The 17,144-nt window shown below is 32.8% G+C and overlaps 1 protein-coding gene across 1 annotated transcript; it reads left to right on the forward strand.

Annotated features, from left to right (window-relative positions):
- Nucleotides 1-10,599: 10,599 nt before the first annotated feature.
- Nucleotides 10,600-14,721, forward strand: LOC141634320 (uncharacterized). Its single transcript, XM_074446545.1, has 4 exons — nt 10,600-10,809; nt 13,098-13,508; nt 13,926-14,132; nt 14,339-14,721. The coding sequence occupies exons 2-4, from the start codon at nt 13,251-13,253 to the stop codon at nt 14,630-14,632; spliced, it is 759 nt and encodes a 252-aa protein (XP_074302646.1). The 5' UTR covers nt 10,600-10,809; nt 13,098-13,250; the 3' UTR covers nt 14,633-14,721.
- Nucleotides 14,722-17,144: the final 2,423 nt, after the last annotated feature.

A 17,144-nucleotide genomic window follows, 5' to 3' on the forward strand; every position in this document is an offset into this window, starting at 1 on the left:
AATACCCAATTCACGTCATAATTAGAACTTACGTATTATTTACCCTTAAAACTCTTTTAAAACCAATAGTTTAGTTTTATTGCTCTTATTTCGGATCTAAGCACTCTCTAATTATGGTACTATTGTTAATTTTCCTCAATTATTAATCATTCAGTTATTGTTCATCTTGTTATTGCCTTTAATCACGTGTTCTACTATTGTTATTGTTATGTTTATCACTAGTATGCGTAGCTAATTTATTTATCTAGGGTGAATGGGGATCTAGGATGTTAGAAGGGGGATTTGATTAATAAATCAACAGTTAATCTGCTTATTCGTTGTTGTTTAGTTTATCGCTTGAATCTAGTTATTTAACTACTGGCGAGGGTTAATTGATTAGTTTAGCAAATTGAGACTTTCACCGACCGGGTTAGAATCAATATAGGTTGCGATAACTGAATAGACTGACTTTATGATAGCGACCGCATGTTAAATTAGATCTAAAGGGAATATTAAATCGACTGATCATACCTTAGACAATGTAATTAGCCCTGTTAATGAATTAAATCTGACCCCTGGATGACTACCTTAGTGAACCTGAATCCCTAAACTCTTTTAATATATTTGAATTTACCTTTTATTTCTTCGCAATTAGTTATAGTTAAACAAACCAAATCTTCAAGAAATCGGTTACCTTTAAGACAAACTTAAGTATTAGCAAATAGAATAATTAACTCGCCTCCCTGTGGATCCAACCCTTTCTTACTACTAGCTACTAGTTAGTTGAGAATATGATTTATTTTGATAGGCCAACGACTGAAAATAAGCTTATCATGCGCAAAAAAAATTATTTTATTATGTCCGCTAATCCTTCGAACTTTGAATCAGCGCACAATATCGCGACAAAGATTCGTACTCTGTAGTCGACCTGGCAAACCAACCCGAACCGCCACCTGAACTCAAGACCCGAATTGACCATACCCAAATTTTTATTGTTGCAAAATGATTATTATTCACAAATAACTTGATAATAGTTAAACCCGAAAATGATCTGAACCCGAAATGACCCGGCCCGGCCCAATCTAACTTGAAATGACCCGACCCGATTGACCCATTTTCAAGGTGCACATGCTGGTACATACGATTTCTATTATCTATCCAGCTGTTTAAAAAACAAAAAAAAACTAAATTGTTCTATAAAGCGGTCTCTTACCATGAGACTAGCCCATTTACTAAATGGCCCAAAAAAATTAAAGACTAAATAAAAAACATACAAAACCCACTCATTAAAACTGATTTCTAAAGCAAAACCGTCATTTTCAACTTCTTGTTCTTAACCAAAATAAAGTTGCTAGTTATCTAAACTTCTAAAACATTATATTGTCAAACTAAAGTTACTAGTAATCAAACTAACATCTTACTTGGAAAAATAACGGCAAACCTCTAAATTTACAATGAAATAGTAAAGGTTTAATTTTCATGAGAGTGTAAAAAATTTTAAATTAAAATGATAAGTTTTAAAGTTAAAACTTATAGTTTTTCAAATAAAGTACTTCGTATGAGATAAGAGTGTGTGAATTAAAACTAATAATTCTTAGCTTAAAAATCCAAGTTTTCAAATTAAAAATATGACTATTTAACATAAAACAATTAGTAGTAAAAAAATAGAAGCCGGATTTTCATCACCAACACTAGCGCTTCTATGATCAAAACTTACACCTACTTGTTGGAGATCGGCGTTACCGACTCACTATGGATGCCGACGTTAGTCTACCTTTTGTGGTTGTTGATTGGGGAAAGAGAAAGTCAATTGGCGGAGGTAGAGGGCGTATGAACGGGCTGGTGGTTGGTCGGTGGCTGGTTGTACGGGTGGAGTCTTTATAGTAAGGCGAGTGTCGAACACATTTGCTAACTTGTGATCGAGAATCCCCTGACGGCACGAGGCAAGCCCAAGAATGACGGCACGAGCCAAAAAGACCGAGAAAACGAAAACGTTACACCCAAAAAGCACCTTTCCTTTCGGAAATGATAGTTGGAGCGATGATTGCGTAAGTGGCACGAGGAAACCAGTTTTGGTCGAGGAACATGGGAAACAGTGAATGAGTTCTTATGGCTTGATTATAGTATAAACTAGTTTTCTTGCCCGTGCGTTGCACGGATATTAAAATAATATGTGATAAATTTCATAATAAAATGGAATATAGACATATAGTACATTGTTCATGTCTAAGATTTTATGTATGCCGCATGACCAACAAATAATTCCCGTTAACATAATATTGAAATAAGAATAAAAGAGTGTTTGATTAATAAAATACTTTTTTTTAGGAAAATAAAACCAATATGAAGTTTTTATATATGATACTTTGACTGATAGTTTTAAAAGTTGTTCATTAATACCTGTTTGTTTTTCAATTGGTCAAGGAAAACAATAATATCTACTTTGCATAATCAAGTTAATGATGCAACAAATCTCCTTCTTTCGAATAACAACCATAATTTAATCATTACTGGATCAAATTGTAATTATGTAAAAACATTTAGAGGTAGTTAGACTGTTATATCTCCCGGTCAAAGTATAAAAGTACGTTTGAATGTGAACCAAATTCCGACGCAATACTACATGCCTAGGGCTGCTTATGACCCACCCCCCCCCCCCCTCTCTCTCTATCTCTCTATAGCAATAGTCTTGGCCCCCATCTTCTCATTTGAAACAAAATATTTCACACAGACCCCGATTTTTCTTCCCTATTCACACACATGATCTAAAGCAATCTCATCCCTTGAAAGATCGATCATTGTCTCCGAAACTTATCTCATATTTATCCAATCAAGTGAAAAACTAAACTAAACCCCTACTTCTAGAAAAATCCACCATCCAATAGAAACTAACTCTTACTCTCGACAATGTTGTTATTTTTTTAGGAAAATAAAACCAATATGAAGTTTATATATATGATACTTGGGACTGAGAGTTTTTAGATTTTGTTCATTAATACTTGTTTGTTTTTCAATTGGTCAAGGAAAACAATAATATCTACTTTGCATAATCAACTCAATAATGCAACAAATATCCTTATTTAGAATAACAACCATAATTTAGTCATTGTTGGGTCAAATGGTATTTACGTAAAAACATTTACAGGTAGTTAAATGTTATATCTCCCGGTCAAACTATAGACGTACCTTTGAATGTGAACCAAATTCCAACGCAATACTACATGGCTGGGTCTGCTTATGACATCCCCCTATAACAATAGTTTTTCCCCCATCTTCTCATTTGAAACAAAAACCTTCACGCAGACCCCTCTTTTTCTTCCCTATTCACACACGTGATCTAAAACAATCTGATCTCATCCCTTGAAAGATCAATCCTTGTCTTCGAAACTTCACTCAAATTTATCCAACCAAGTGAAAAACTAAACCCTTACTTCTAGAAAAATCCACAATCCAATGGAAACTAACTCTTGCTCTAGAAAATATGTTTAGAATTAATATTTAATTTAATTTGGATTGATGGGGTTAAGATTAAATTTATCAGTATGATCTTTTGAGGTTTATTGTTATTATTCATGTTACCTATATGTTTTAATGCAAGCGATATTTTGCGGATAAATAACCTTATTTATTATCACTATCCTCGTTGAACTCACCACCCTCCACAAATGCACCCTCCCTCCACCCCACTAATTTACGCGCAAAATAAAACATCAGTCACTGTGATTAGTTCTTACTACTTGAAACAACCTTCAATCCACTACCACTACCTTTCTGCCACGTTTTACATCTAAGAAGTCATAAATCATATTCACCTCCATGAAAATATGGATCATCGTCTCCCTTATCGAAGACAATTTATTTCTCCTTCAACAAAGAAAAGTTTAAGAAGCAATCTTCCCTCTTATCTCTCTCTTTTTCCCTTCCTAGTCGTTTTCTCGTCCTCTCCCCTACCTCAATTCCAGATACTCAAACAAATTGTTTAGGTACTATGTTTGTAAACTGAATAAGTTTGAATATTGTATATATACACGAACTTTGTTATTTATTTCATATTGCATAATTAAATCTTACTATCTCCATCTCATTTTTATTGTCTTTTTTTATTCAAATTTTATTATCTCATAATTATTATCCCCTTTCTAGATCTAGTAAGGAAAAACTTTAGTCAACCAACTCGTAGCAATGAACCTCATTCCCACTCGAAACAACCTTTAGCCCACTACTTAATCCCTTCGATTCACACATAAAACGGTCTAACATGCAAAGCTTTCATCTCTCTCTTGAAAAGTCCATCTAACTAACAGAAACCTAATCGCTACTTTATGAACTTCATCATTTTTACATCCCGTAAAGCTTAAGTTGAACATAAAAAAAAAATGCAGAAACTTAGGTTTTGTTTGATAACGACAAATTGAACATTTTTTTTAGCATTTTGAGAGTTTTTGCACTATTTAAATAACAAATGTGCTGTTTTGAGTGTTGATCATCGATATATTGAAATAGTAGATTGTGGTGTAATTTACTGTTTTACATTATGATCTTTAATTAGTACGGAGTATATTATAAGACAATAAAAATTGAATTTTTTTTTTATCTCTGAGGAAATTAAAGATGAAACTTTATCTATATCATATTTATAATTAATATTCTTCACTTAAAATATATAAATTTAAGCAAGTTCAAATAAGTTAGCTAAAAGTTATAAATCACACATTGTACGAAGCTGTATAATCATTTTTTTTATTAATATGAAATAAGTGTCATAAACTTCATGAGAATATTAAGACGGTAGAGAAGTATAGAATAGTTGGCAAGTACGTGACCGCCTTTTAGGTTTAAATTTTTCATTTATTTTTATATTTTTGCCTAAAGGTGGTTAAAGCATTGTATTATGCATGACGAATATGTCTCACCCTTCCCAATTTGTATCTCTCCCGAATTATACGATGATGTGCTCAATTTACAAAAAAAAAAAAAAATATATAGTCAACAATAATTAGTTTGCTCCATATAATTGAATAGTACCGTTTTTTATGCATGTAAATTTGTCTGAAGAAAAGTTTGAGAGAAACGGTCTTCACTATATTAGGGAAAGACTACACTTACCCTTTTATGTGTTTTTCATGACTTTTTTTAATGTATCTGATAATTTGAATCATAACCTTATACTATTTCTATAATAAGTGTATCTAATTTACCTCAAGCCTCATTCAAATCTATTTTATTACTCGTGGTACCATTTTTACTTTAAATTGTAAAACAATCGCACAATAAAGTTTTTCAAAACATTTACTCATTTGTCATAATATGATATTTCGATTTGCAAATTAGCAGCAACTTTCTTTATCTTTTAATACTCCTTGAAAAATAGATATCGAACTTTTTACTTATCAATAATTTGTGAATATCTTATTTAAATTTTGATTAATATAGTTTTATATAATGATAAATGAATGTAAATAATATAATAAAAAATTATCGATAGAAGTTGAAGTGTATTGTGAGAGAAATAACTTTAAAATTAGTAGGGGAAATACATATGACATTTGAAAAATAAACTTCGCATTATGTATAACTAAATATGACATTAGCAATAACAAAAGACGTAGGAGCATATTTCAGCGTTCATTTTACTCTTTACATGAGTAAATTCCATGTAGTACGTATTATGCATTCATACTTGTCATAACCTAGTTCGGCCTAGAGCCTTTTAGCCTCATAATACCTCATTTTTTTTATCGAAAGTTGTTATAAAATTGGATATTATAAATATATCAGTGTTTTTTTCGCCTTCTAATTCAATAAAAAAGTGGACAAATATTAATGAATAATTTTTTAATTTTAATAAATTGTAGATAATTAATTTATTTCTTGTTTCAAATAATAAAATTGTAAAATTAATTAATTCTCATTTCTAATAGGAAAATCATATTCCTAATTATAATAGAAAATTTTAAATAATTATTATCTCCTAATTCTAATAGTATAATTAGGAAACATAAGCCTTAATAAATTGTTAATTTATTTCCTATTTCTAATAGGAAAATTCTAAAATAATTAATTAATTCTCATTTCTAATAGGAAAATTATATTCCTAAGTATAATAGAAAAATTGTAAATAATTAACTATCTCCTAATTCTAATGCTAATAGTATAATTAGAAAATAAAAAAGCCTCCTTTAGTTATATACTAGATTTAATACCCATGCAATGCACGAGCCTACTGGTAATGTTCTATCATGTATAATATATAAAGTAGTATCAAGCAAATCGAAGCATCAAACTTATAGTACCCAATTCTATTGCCCTTACTTGTATTAAACACAAGTGCCTTTGGACTAACGATAGCAAGGTAGATGGGGATTAGGTCGATCGTCCTTAAATCTTACTCGTCAACGCTATCTTGAGAATGTGGTTAATCAAAGAGAAATTCTTATGTTAGGTAACATCTATTTTAGGCCATGTTCTTTTCGGCAGAGAGTAAGCGAACTAAACTGAATGGAGTTGGGCTGGACTGAAATGAATGGAGTTGAGCTGAACCAAATGGAGGTGAAGTATTAATTTGAGAAGAGTTAAATTGAATGGAGCTGAATTGAATTGTGTACTGAATGGAGCTCATTTGAGTAGAAATGAACTGAAAGAGGTTGAGCTGAATTGAATGGAGCTGAAGTAAGAGTTAATTCGAGAAGAATTCAACTGAACTGAATGAAGCTGAACTAAATTGAGCTCAGCTGAACTGAACTGAGTTGAAAGGAGTTGAGTTGAGCTGAAATGAACTTAATGGACTTGAGCTAAACTGAATGGAGGTGAAGAGTTAATTTGAAAGAGTTGAGCTTAACTGAATAGAGTGGAGCTAAAGTAAGAGTTAATTTGAGAAGAGTTGAGCTTAACTGAATTGAATGGAGCTGAAATAAGAGTTATTTTGAGAAGAGTTGAGCTAAACTAAATCAAATACTAAACTGAACTGAATGGAGCTAAGTTGATATACAAAACAGGATCCTTAACATAAAAATATACAAAACAGGGTAATTAATACGGTATATAGTTTGTTTAAATTTTAAACTAAAGTACGACAAAGTATTTTTTTTTCCTGTAGGAATAGAATGACAGTGATTTGTGTAACTTTTGCATACATATTTTATGAAGTTGATCAAAGTTTAATTGTTAAGAAAATCCAAACGTGATAAAATATATTGTAATAGGATGTCGTTGATCTGTCCCAACTTTGAGTTTCAAATATACATTGGTCATTAATCAGCTTTGAAGAATTCTTTAAATACGGCTCTTATTCGTAAAACCTTGCACAATAACAATTCTTATGTTTTAGGGAAATATTATAGATTATATCCAACTTATGTTTTGATGATTGCAAATTTTCAGTTAAAGATTAATACATGGATTCTAGTACTTGTATTATTTGAAATTTAAATTTTGATAGAAGTGCTCAAAAATCCAAATTTTCATGAGTGTGCTTGACAATTGATTTCTTTCCAGTCTTTTCAATCAATTTTTCTTTAATATTCTTATGCTACCTTGTAGATCTTGCCTCTGTTTATATGTCATAACTGAACATTCGTCTTATATATTAGGTGTTTACTATCTTGATAAGAAGTGCATTAGCAACTCAAGTTGCTTGGGATCGTATATAACCTATAAAAACACAAATAAATCATTTGTTAACTAATTCTTCGTACTTTCATTTTTTTCCTCAACCAAAAATCATGATATGCTAACTCCAAAAACGAAATATTAAAACCAAATTAAAATTTGACAGTAAGAAAAGTAACAAAAAAAGGGAAATAAAGTAGCTAAAAAAAATAAGATGAGGGAATGTGTAGCACCCCAAAAACGATTTGTTGTCATGGTATATACACAATTAGTTAAATTTCGTTTAGAAGTATTTCATCCTGCATCAAACTCTATAAGATAAGGTAAAAACAAAAGAATTTTAATTCATCTTTTTGTTATACAGAGTATAGAGTAAGAAGTAGCCATTGACTAAAAGACTTCTTTCACATCCGTTACTTGCTTACGGTTATCTAAGTAGCTATGGAGTATATAACTTATCAGCATAATATGAAGGTATATTTATCTATAAAACTATAAACTTATATTATAATATACTTAATTATTTTATAAAAGTTGGTACTCTGTTATTGGTGAAAAGAATTTCGGAAAATTTGGACTCTCTATAATCGCTCGAAAAAGCTTCCTTTAATAATATAAATAGATATTGATTGATTTATAATTCAATCTTAGTGGGCTAATATCTCTTATTAGGCCCGTCTGATTCTATAAGATGGTCCTATAGAAGAGTAGCTGGAAAAAAAAAAAAAAAAACACAAATTGTTAGGAAGGACGGTCTTATAGTATAAGACCAGCCCAAATTTGGATCAAAAGCCCAAATCACATTTTTTATTATTAAAATGCTCATGTAAATCATGATAATAAAATCTGACGTTTTTCTTTTGTTATCAGTTATTATATTCCTATTTCTTAGCTTCCTTTCATCTTCCCTCAAACACAAATTTAAGCATCATACGGTAATACTCCAATTCTTCAATTTTAAGTCATGTCTTCTTCTTCCAGCAACAACTAGTTTTACGCCCGTGCAGAAATTGCACGGTCTGCATTGATAAAAATTGTTAAACATATATTTTATCGTCAGAAAATCCACGATTAAATATTATATTATGACATATTTGAAAATTTTGACTGTGAGTCATATTTTGTGTTTTTAATTAGAGAATGTAAACAATTGGCCAAATTTTTTTTTTCAAGTCACAATTACTTTTTAACATATACTTTGTATATTGTAATGTATATTTAATTTATGTGATATATAATGGTATGTTTGTATTGAGAGGGAAAGAAATTAAATCACTTGAACACCCACTACTTGCAATAGGGACCACTTTTTAAAATTTCTTTTTTTTTCCCCTAAATTTAGGGGACCAATAAGAGAGCTCTAAAGAACTCAACTTTTATACTATTTAGATGTCAAGAATAACTTGGCAAATACGGTTTGTTTTCTGCTCTTATTTTTTTTACGGATGATTAAGGATATCATGTTTAATGTTAATCCATCATTGTGTGTTAAAAGTTAAAACTAAAAGTTCTTTTTTCCAAATTTTAATTAATTTGTAATTTGATTTATACATGGAAAAAATCATTCCTCTCACATAGAGAAACAAGACTGTAGTTAAATGTCTTAATTAACCACTGTTGATCATGAAACAAACTTTTTTGCTTTTTTGATTTAATTGTAAAAAAACATTAAGATTATGGTTGTGGCAGAACTCATGTTTTTGTTTTTTTTATATGTATGATGTTGGACTTCAAATTTTGCCTTCTAATTTATAATTTTTTAGATAATTGAGAGTCGATTAGCTCAAATGGAAGAGCGTGTGTAAAACACAAGTTGTGGGTTCGATTCCTATATTGGCTATCTATATATTAAAACTTGTGATTTTAGGTTGAAAATTGGTGTTTTATAACTTGAAATCTCATTGTTTGAATTTGAAAAAGAGTGTCTTAAGATGGAAACGCAGATTAAAGTCCCACAACGATCAATTGGGATTAAACATAGATTGTAAGAAGTCAGCTTAAAATTTTCATTTATTAGGTTGAAATCTTTTGTTTTAAAATTGGAAATTGGACTTGAATTTAGAACACACCTATTTTTAATTAGAAAACTCATGCATATCACCTTAAAACTTGGTGTTTTTGCTTAAAAACTAAGGATTTTAGATGGGATAAATGTTTTTATTGGAAACATATACTCTTAGCCTATACTAATTAGAAAACTCATGCATATCACCCCCCAATTTTTTTCTATTTAGAAACTATATTGTCCTTTTATCTTACCTTTAAGTTTTAATTAACTAGAGTTTTAAAGTTGAAAAATATTGATTTTAATTTGAAAAATTTAATATCTAACTTTATAATATTAATTTGATACTCTTTTTTTTTTTGTTTTAACTTAAAAACAAGAAATTTTTAAGCTAATTTCACAAGTTGTTAGAGATATACCCTTAAACTTTTATGACTTAAAAATTAAGGAATTTATCCTATAAACTCCCAAATTAAAATTTAATTTCTATAATAATAATAATAATAATAATAATAATAATACTCTGTTATCAATGATTTTCGCTAAGTAGGAGAAAATTTGAGTTAGATATAGTAGATTTTATTATATTGAAAACCTATTCTTTAACAGTGAAAACTAATGAGCTTGGGTTTACTTCATGATTGCTTTACAAATTTTAGTAGTAGTGCTTGCAGTTGCAGACTTGCATAGTAGACTATCGAAAAGAAGATCAAAGAATGGTGGGACCTAGGAGTAAATTTTCAGTTTTCATTTGTTCTTAGTTATCCGCCCACGTTCTTTACTTCACACTTCAAAGGTGGTTTGCTCTTTTTTCTTTTTATTTATTTTAAACTAAAACTCTTGTTGGATTAGTACTACCTATTGGCCCCGTTCTATGTTATAGGACGGTCCTATAGGAAAGTAGCTGAAAAAAAAAAAGTACATTCTCTTTGAGTTGTTTGGGCCATTTTCGTAATTGGGCCAATCCATTTCAATTAAGTTGTACTCCGTATCAAAACACTCGAAGTCACAACTCACAACTCCACAAGCAAGAGACAATAACAAATCTGTGTGCTTGTCTGCCTGATTGCTTTTTTAGTTTTATGCTTGCTAGACAAGACAATTCAGCGGCTACCAATACCATCACTCTTCCTTATTCTTCTTCCAATAACATGCTTCTGTAAGTTTCGGACTTGCCAAGGAATACTTTTGATTCACTATCCCCTTTCATCATTTGGGTATGTCTTTTCTATACATTCATTTTTTTTTTATTTGTCGATTTATTTCATAACCTAATTCAATGTTTATATACTCCCTCCGTCCCAATCATTTCTTAAACTAATTCAATGTTAACAAATGATTAGGACGGAGGGAGTATACGATTATACATTCACATCACCTTTCTGTGATTTGGGTTTCATCTCTTGGTTTCACTACTAGCGATTCAGTAATTTTTACATTTGTTTTTTGTGGGTCATTCACACATTGCATTTAATTCATCTTATTTGAGTTGATGCCTTTGTAAAGACTGAGAAACAATGGTGATGTTAAACTATGATGTTCCTTTTTGTTGTACTCCTACTCGAATAGAAGATGACAAGGCTAGCTAATCTTTTGCTGTGATATTATACTTTGTTTTTCATTGTATTTGGCTTCTCCAACCATGTCTAGAAAAGTTTCAGGACTCATATTCTGTGAGAAATTCACATTTTGTCCGAAATCATATATTTCTCCCACTCTTCATATAATGTCGACTGCCTCAGTCCAACAATAGACACTATTAAGATATGGGTATTAGACTAGGAGTTTTTACTTTACTTTTTCCTTTTTCTTTTCATATAGCCAAGTCTCACACTTCGACCCCCATTCCTGTCAAATACTTCAATACGAGTTTTACTACCACAGCCAAAATGGAGTGTCAGTTACTACTTGCCACGCGCTGGCTGTTGGCGGTTTAAGGAGTAAGAGTAACAAGTGCCACAACAGTAACAACACTACTACCTCAGTGCTTCGACGTCTACAAGAAATTGTGGTGTAGGGGGTCGGGTCTACCGTCTACGCAACCTTATTCCCGTGTTAGCAACAAAAAGAGGTTGTTACCAAATAACCCAAAATGAATATTTCAATGAGAGCTGCAATGAATGACTGCTATCATAATCATAGCCAAAGAATGAGTTGTTGGTTCCATTACAAATGGAAAGAGAGAGTAACACACACTGACACGGTGTCCGGTGCGTGCATGACAATCTGTTGTAAATTTGAATTGAAACACCGATACAGTCAAACACATGTCTTGACCGATTATTAGATGTAAACCGGACATGTTTTAAAATTTTTTTATAACTACCCATGTTCCATGCACACCAAAAAAGATGGGAAATTTAATTATTCTCTTTGTTTTAAATGGGTAGTTTCCTCCTTCGTAATTCTTCTTCAAAGTGTTTTTACTACACCTTTTTACCTTTTTTTTTCTTCCCTTGTTCATATCTGACACCGTTGAAATTTAATTTGAGAAAATTAGTCTAGTGTTGGTATCGTGTCTAATTTGGCAACTCGGACTTGTGTCCTATGATCTGTCGGTCGTGAGACATGCAGATTTGTGACACATAGTTTACGTAAGTGTTGAATTAATGTGGATGCTGAATAGCACTAGTTTAACAGTTTTCAGTAATGAGAATGCAAGAAGTTGTGGTTTAGTTTTTCAGGGAAGGTAGTTATCAGAGCCCAACTCTTTGAACGAGTTTTTTGACTTTCCTGTTAACTGCCTGACTGTCTGTCCTATTTCTCTTTCTCACTGAGCAGTTAACTTGGAGCTCCACTGTAATATTAGCTTATATGTGAATATAATTGATGAGTATAATCATTCAAACTCTAGCTTGAGTAGCGAAAGTTATCATACACGACGAGAAACACTCGTGAATAAGTATGGGACTCGCTGAGTTCTAAACTCTGTAGTGCTGCACAGAAATTAAGATGATAAATCATTGTTGGCCACTATGTGGTCAAAGAATTGTTAGAAGAGTTACAATGGTCACAGGGACCATGTTCAAGATCTCTAGTTTGCTATATTGTGCGCTTACCACTTACTTTTTTACGAGTTTGTAGTAAATCAGCATATCACGCTTCAGCTATCACTATAATTTAGACCCGCAATGGGTTATTTGGGTCGGGCTTAGGTCATTATGTGTTCAGGTCAATATTATCTTACTTTTTGGATTGTTCTTGGGTTAGTAGTCATGTATCGGATCAATTAGATCAATATCTTGTCGGGCATTTATAGGTTTTTGTTTCATGTTAGTCATTTTTGGTCGACAAAGTGGGTATTGAGATCTACTTCAGGTTATTCTTTTGAATTTCGTTTGGGTCGAGATAGTTCTGTGAGGTTTACTTATATTGCCATGAGCAATTTAGTAAGATGTTTCTCTCATGTGCTGTAGTTTCAATATCTTGTTACCTTGTTTTGGAATTTCGTGTGCCTAAATTTTTCCCACCTGTTCTAATGTGCACCATTTTTTCATCAATTCAGGAGCCTCTTTAAAATATTTTCACCCTTGGTAACTAACCACTTAAAGTACTCTATTGCACTATTCTGAGGGCTTTCGGTGTACACTTCTTCATCTTACCGTTTCTTCTGGTGCTTGTCACAATCACCACTCTGCCACTTGTTTGGATCGTGGACATGTCACTCCTCCCAAAGTTGCGTTGTGTAACAGTTGATGTTACTGGTACTCTATTAGCTTACAAGGGGGAACTAGGAGATTATTATTGCATGGCTGCTAAAGCTGCAGGATTACCTTGCCCCGACTACAAACATGTACACGAAGGCTTCAAGCTTGCATATACTGATATGGCCAAGAAGTATCCTTGTTTCGGTCATGCAGCAAAGATGCCTAATATCGTTTGGTGGAAGACATGTGTTACGGACTCCTTTAAAAAGGTAAACGCCTTTCCTTGCTTTTAGATCCTGTAATTGGCCCATTACCCCAGGGTTATGGTGAAGATAGTTATCCTCAACCACCTCTTTTGCTCAGGATTTAGCAGAGATTCTTCTAAAATGAAAGACCTCACTTTGTTTATTTGGATTCCTTTCATCTAGTATTTGGATTGAGTGCATTTTTCTTTTTCTTTATTTCTGCTCGAAACAATTCACTACACAGGTTCCATTTTAGTTAAAAGACGAAAATACTTCGTCAAAATATACTTTAGAAATGTAGGTTCCTATTAACTTGACATAGATGCATTTCCTTGATGCCCCTTCATTAGAACTTGTGTACTTTAGAAATGTAACAAGTCCAAATGAATGGAGGGAGTATAGTTTTTTGGAACCTTATGTACAGTGTTTTCTTGGTGATAGGCTGGATATGAGTATGATGAGGAGACATTTGAGAAAATTTTCAGGCGCATTTATTCATCTTTTGGCTCTTCTGCACCTTATGTTTTATTCCCTGATTCAATTCCTTTCCTAAGATGGGTTCGCGCAAAAGGTATCCCAGTTGGGCTTGTTAGCAATGCAGAGTACCGTTATCGAGATGTGATACTTCCAGCCTTAGGCTTGCATCAGGTACAGATGTTACCCAAATTTCTCAGTCTGCTTGTAGCCATGTAGGTGTCACAAATGCTGTTTTACCATAATGAAAAGAATTTTTCAGTATGACCATAATTTACGAGTGCTTGTCATTAATGGATTGTTTTACAATACTTTATTGTACAACCGTTTAGTGTAGCATGTCCACAGTGATGTTCCTAACTTCCTATATTCAAATTCAGGGTTCTGAATGGGATTTTGGAGTGTTCTCTGGTCTGGAAGGCGTGGAAAAGCCAGATCCCAGGATTTACGAGATTGCTTTGGAGAGGGCCGGAAATGTTGCACCGGAAGACGCTTTACACATTGGAGATAGTTTCCGTAAGGATTATCTTCCAGCGAAGAGTTTGGGAATGCATGCAATACTACTTGATAGATTTAAAAATCCCGATGCTGAGAACTGGAGAAAGGACGGCATTCCTGTTTATCCTGATTTGGCATCTGTACAAGAGCTTCTAGATTCTGATAACTTGTCTTGATGAGAAATGTATCTTCCATCTTGCTTATGATGAGAAAATTACAGTACACTTGAATTTTAATGGGAAGTCTAATTGTTTTGTTGCTGCAATTTTGACCCAGCTATTTTTAGTGATCTGACTCTCAAGCGGACTTGCATAGCGTTAGAAAAACTAGCTATTAACCCGTCGTATTACGCGGGGTCGTTTCAAAAGAAAATAAAATTTGGAATTTTTTTCCCTTCTATACTCTTTAAAGATCCCAAACTCCCCTTACTGTAGCGGTAATAGTATCTTTGTCACTTTCTGACCATTCTGCCCCTCCCCTTTTCCCTCCTAATCCCGTGTCTCCTGCACTCACTCACTCGGTTCCTCTTTTGTTTCCATCTCCATCTCAGCCAGAATGACTTCCGTCATTTTCGCACCTTTGCCTCCTCTCTCCCTTTTCATCAAATTTGTGATTTTCGTACTGCGTACCTTTGTTAGTTTTGTAATGCGATTAGAATAGTTCTTGAAGACCACATAAATCATCGAGAAGCACCACTACCATTTTCCCCCCCTTTCATCTAGTTTTGGTTGATTAATCACACGTGAATTGCCCTTGATTCCTCTGTTTTTTTCTTCCTAGTTTATAGAGTTGTAAACCAAAGTCATTTTACTGTGAGCTGTGATTATTTTCCTAAATGTTACCTATTTAGATGGATTATTGATTTGTGAGTTAGTTTAAATAATTTAGGGTTTCGTTTTTGGGTTTGTGAGTTAGTTTAAAGCTATGGGCCAGGGAGCTCAGGAGAGAGTTGTATTATTTCGGAGATTTCAAGGTTTGCTCTATCTTTGTTTCTTTTTTTTTGTAATTGTTCTTTTCGAGTTAAGAAATTAACAGGAATCATGGAGAAGAAAAAGTAAAATACTATCACATTTTGCTCAGACATTGGTATTTGCAAATCACAGTTGTGGAGAAATTACGATTGTCGACTTGACTTTTTTGGTGGACTAAATATACTTACATATTGCTTAAAGAGTGAAATAAACCCTCAAACGAATGATGAGCTAATCAATTTTAAGGGGTTACCAATTCCAGTTTTAGCTGGTTTTTGAAAAAAGAATCTGGTTTTGGGGATTTGAAGTGATGAATAATGAACATCTACCACAGTGTACTTTACAATTAGATGTGATGTCGAGTTCTTCTTTGTTAGCTAATTAATAAGGACGATAGGTTCATCGTCACCCCTTCTAAATTCTTCATCATAATCGTTATGCATCTGATGAACCAAAGCCTGATACTCTTTTCAAGTTGTAGCGGTGATAATTGCTTTCCACCTCTTAAAATTCGACATGACCATGTGATATATATTTTGGCTTGGTTACACAGGGTTTGTTTAAGCTTGTTCGGTCTCAAAAAGAAGTAAAATTGAGCTTGAAAGTTGATGCAGCAGGTCTATCCTAGCGATCCATCCAAAACTTTTTTGGACTTCTTTTTTGGGTGGGTTAGGCAGTTTTAATCCATGGAAATGTATACTCTACTCTGAATGTTACAAGCATTTCGTTTGTTAAAAACTTTCTTCATCAATGAACATCATTCACTATCGCAAACATCCACAAGACAACAGTGTTCGAATTCAGGCTGTCTATGGTTCGTGAAAAAATAGGTTATGTGACTATATTCCCCTGTCATCATCTCTATTAGTGTGAAAAACTCAGTTTTTGGTTGATGGTTTGTAATGAGTGAGTTATGTTGGAAGTGTTGCTTCAAAAGAAGCTCTTTTTATCCCACATTGGTAGAAAAAGCTAGAGTATTATAGTTTATAAGCGATCACTTGGTTTATACTACTAATATGTGTAGTAGTAAAAGGGCTCCTTTTGGATCACTTATTCTCTATACTCTTTTGCGCAATTTCCGAGACTGATTGTTCAGTCTTCTATTACTGATTTCGTATTTTACCGTACTGATTGTGTGGTCTTCTAAAGATGATTAAGGTTTTTCCAACGCTAATTTTTCAGTCTTCTAAAAAACTATTTCCGAGGTGCTTTTAATGGTGCTTCTGGATCCTTCTTATTTCTCCTATATATACCACAATACTTACAACATCTCAAAAAAACAACACATTCTCATATCTACTCTCTTCTTAATTACTTCTACCTAAATACGTTTCATTCATAGCTGATTTTGGCAACGTTCTGCAAGTAGTCCTCATTCTGAGTCTTTGTCGTACACCTTAGACTCGGACGTCGTGTAACCCTGGGGGTTGGTTGCCAAGAGGCCTTGTGTATCGAGCGGGGCAAATTCAACTTTAGGGCAGTGATTCTATCACGCCACGACATCTTTCTCTTCAAGTTTTGTAAGTTTATCTGTTCACTATTTTTCATAATAGTCATACCGCCTACAGTCTAAAGTTGAATTTTGTTGAAAAATTCTTTCCCGTTAAATTTTTTATTTAAGGCGATATGACTACTATTATTTATACGTTTGTTATCCTAGACTGTCCAATGTCTCTCGTTCCCTGACTTGAACTCAATTTTGATTTTTTTGCCATAA

This window comes from Silene latifolia, chromosome Y (assembly GCF_048544455.1).
Source record: "Silene latifolia isolate original U9 population chromosome Y, ASM4854445v1, whole genome shotgun sequence".
Lineage (NCBI taxonomy): Eukaryota > Viridiplantae > Streptophyta > Magnoliopsida > Caryophyllales > Caryophyllaceae > Silene > Silene latifolia.

Excerpts from the sequence above, each read along its gene's own strand:
- LOC141634320 (XM_074446545.1), top strand. The coding sequence starts at position 13,251 with ATGTCACTCCTCCCAAAGTTGCGTTGTGTAACAGTTGATGTTACTGGT. Across the intron at positions 13,509-13,925 it reads TTACGGACTCCTTTAAAAAG|GCTGGATATGAGTATGATGA; the intron begins GTAAACGCCTTT and ends TCTTGGTGATAG. Across the intron at positions 14,133-14,338 it reads CAGCCTTAGGCTTGCATCAG|GGTTCTGAATGGGATTTTGG; the intron begins GTACAGATGTTA and ends ATTCAAATTCAG.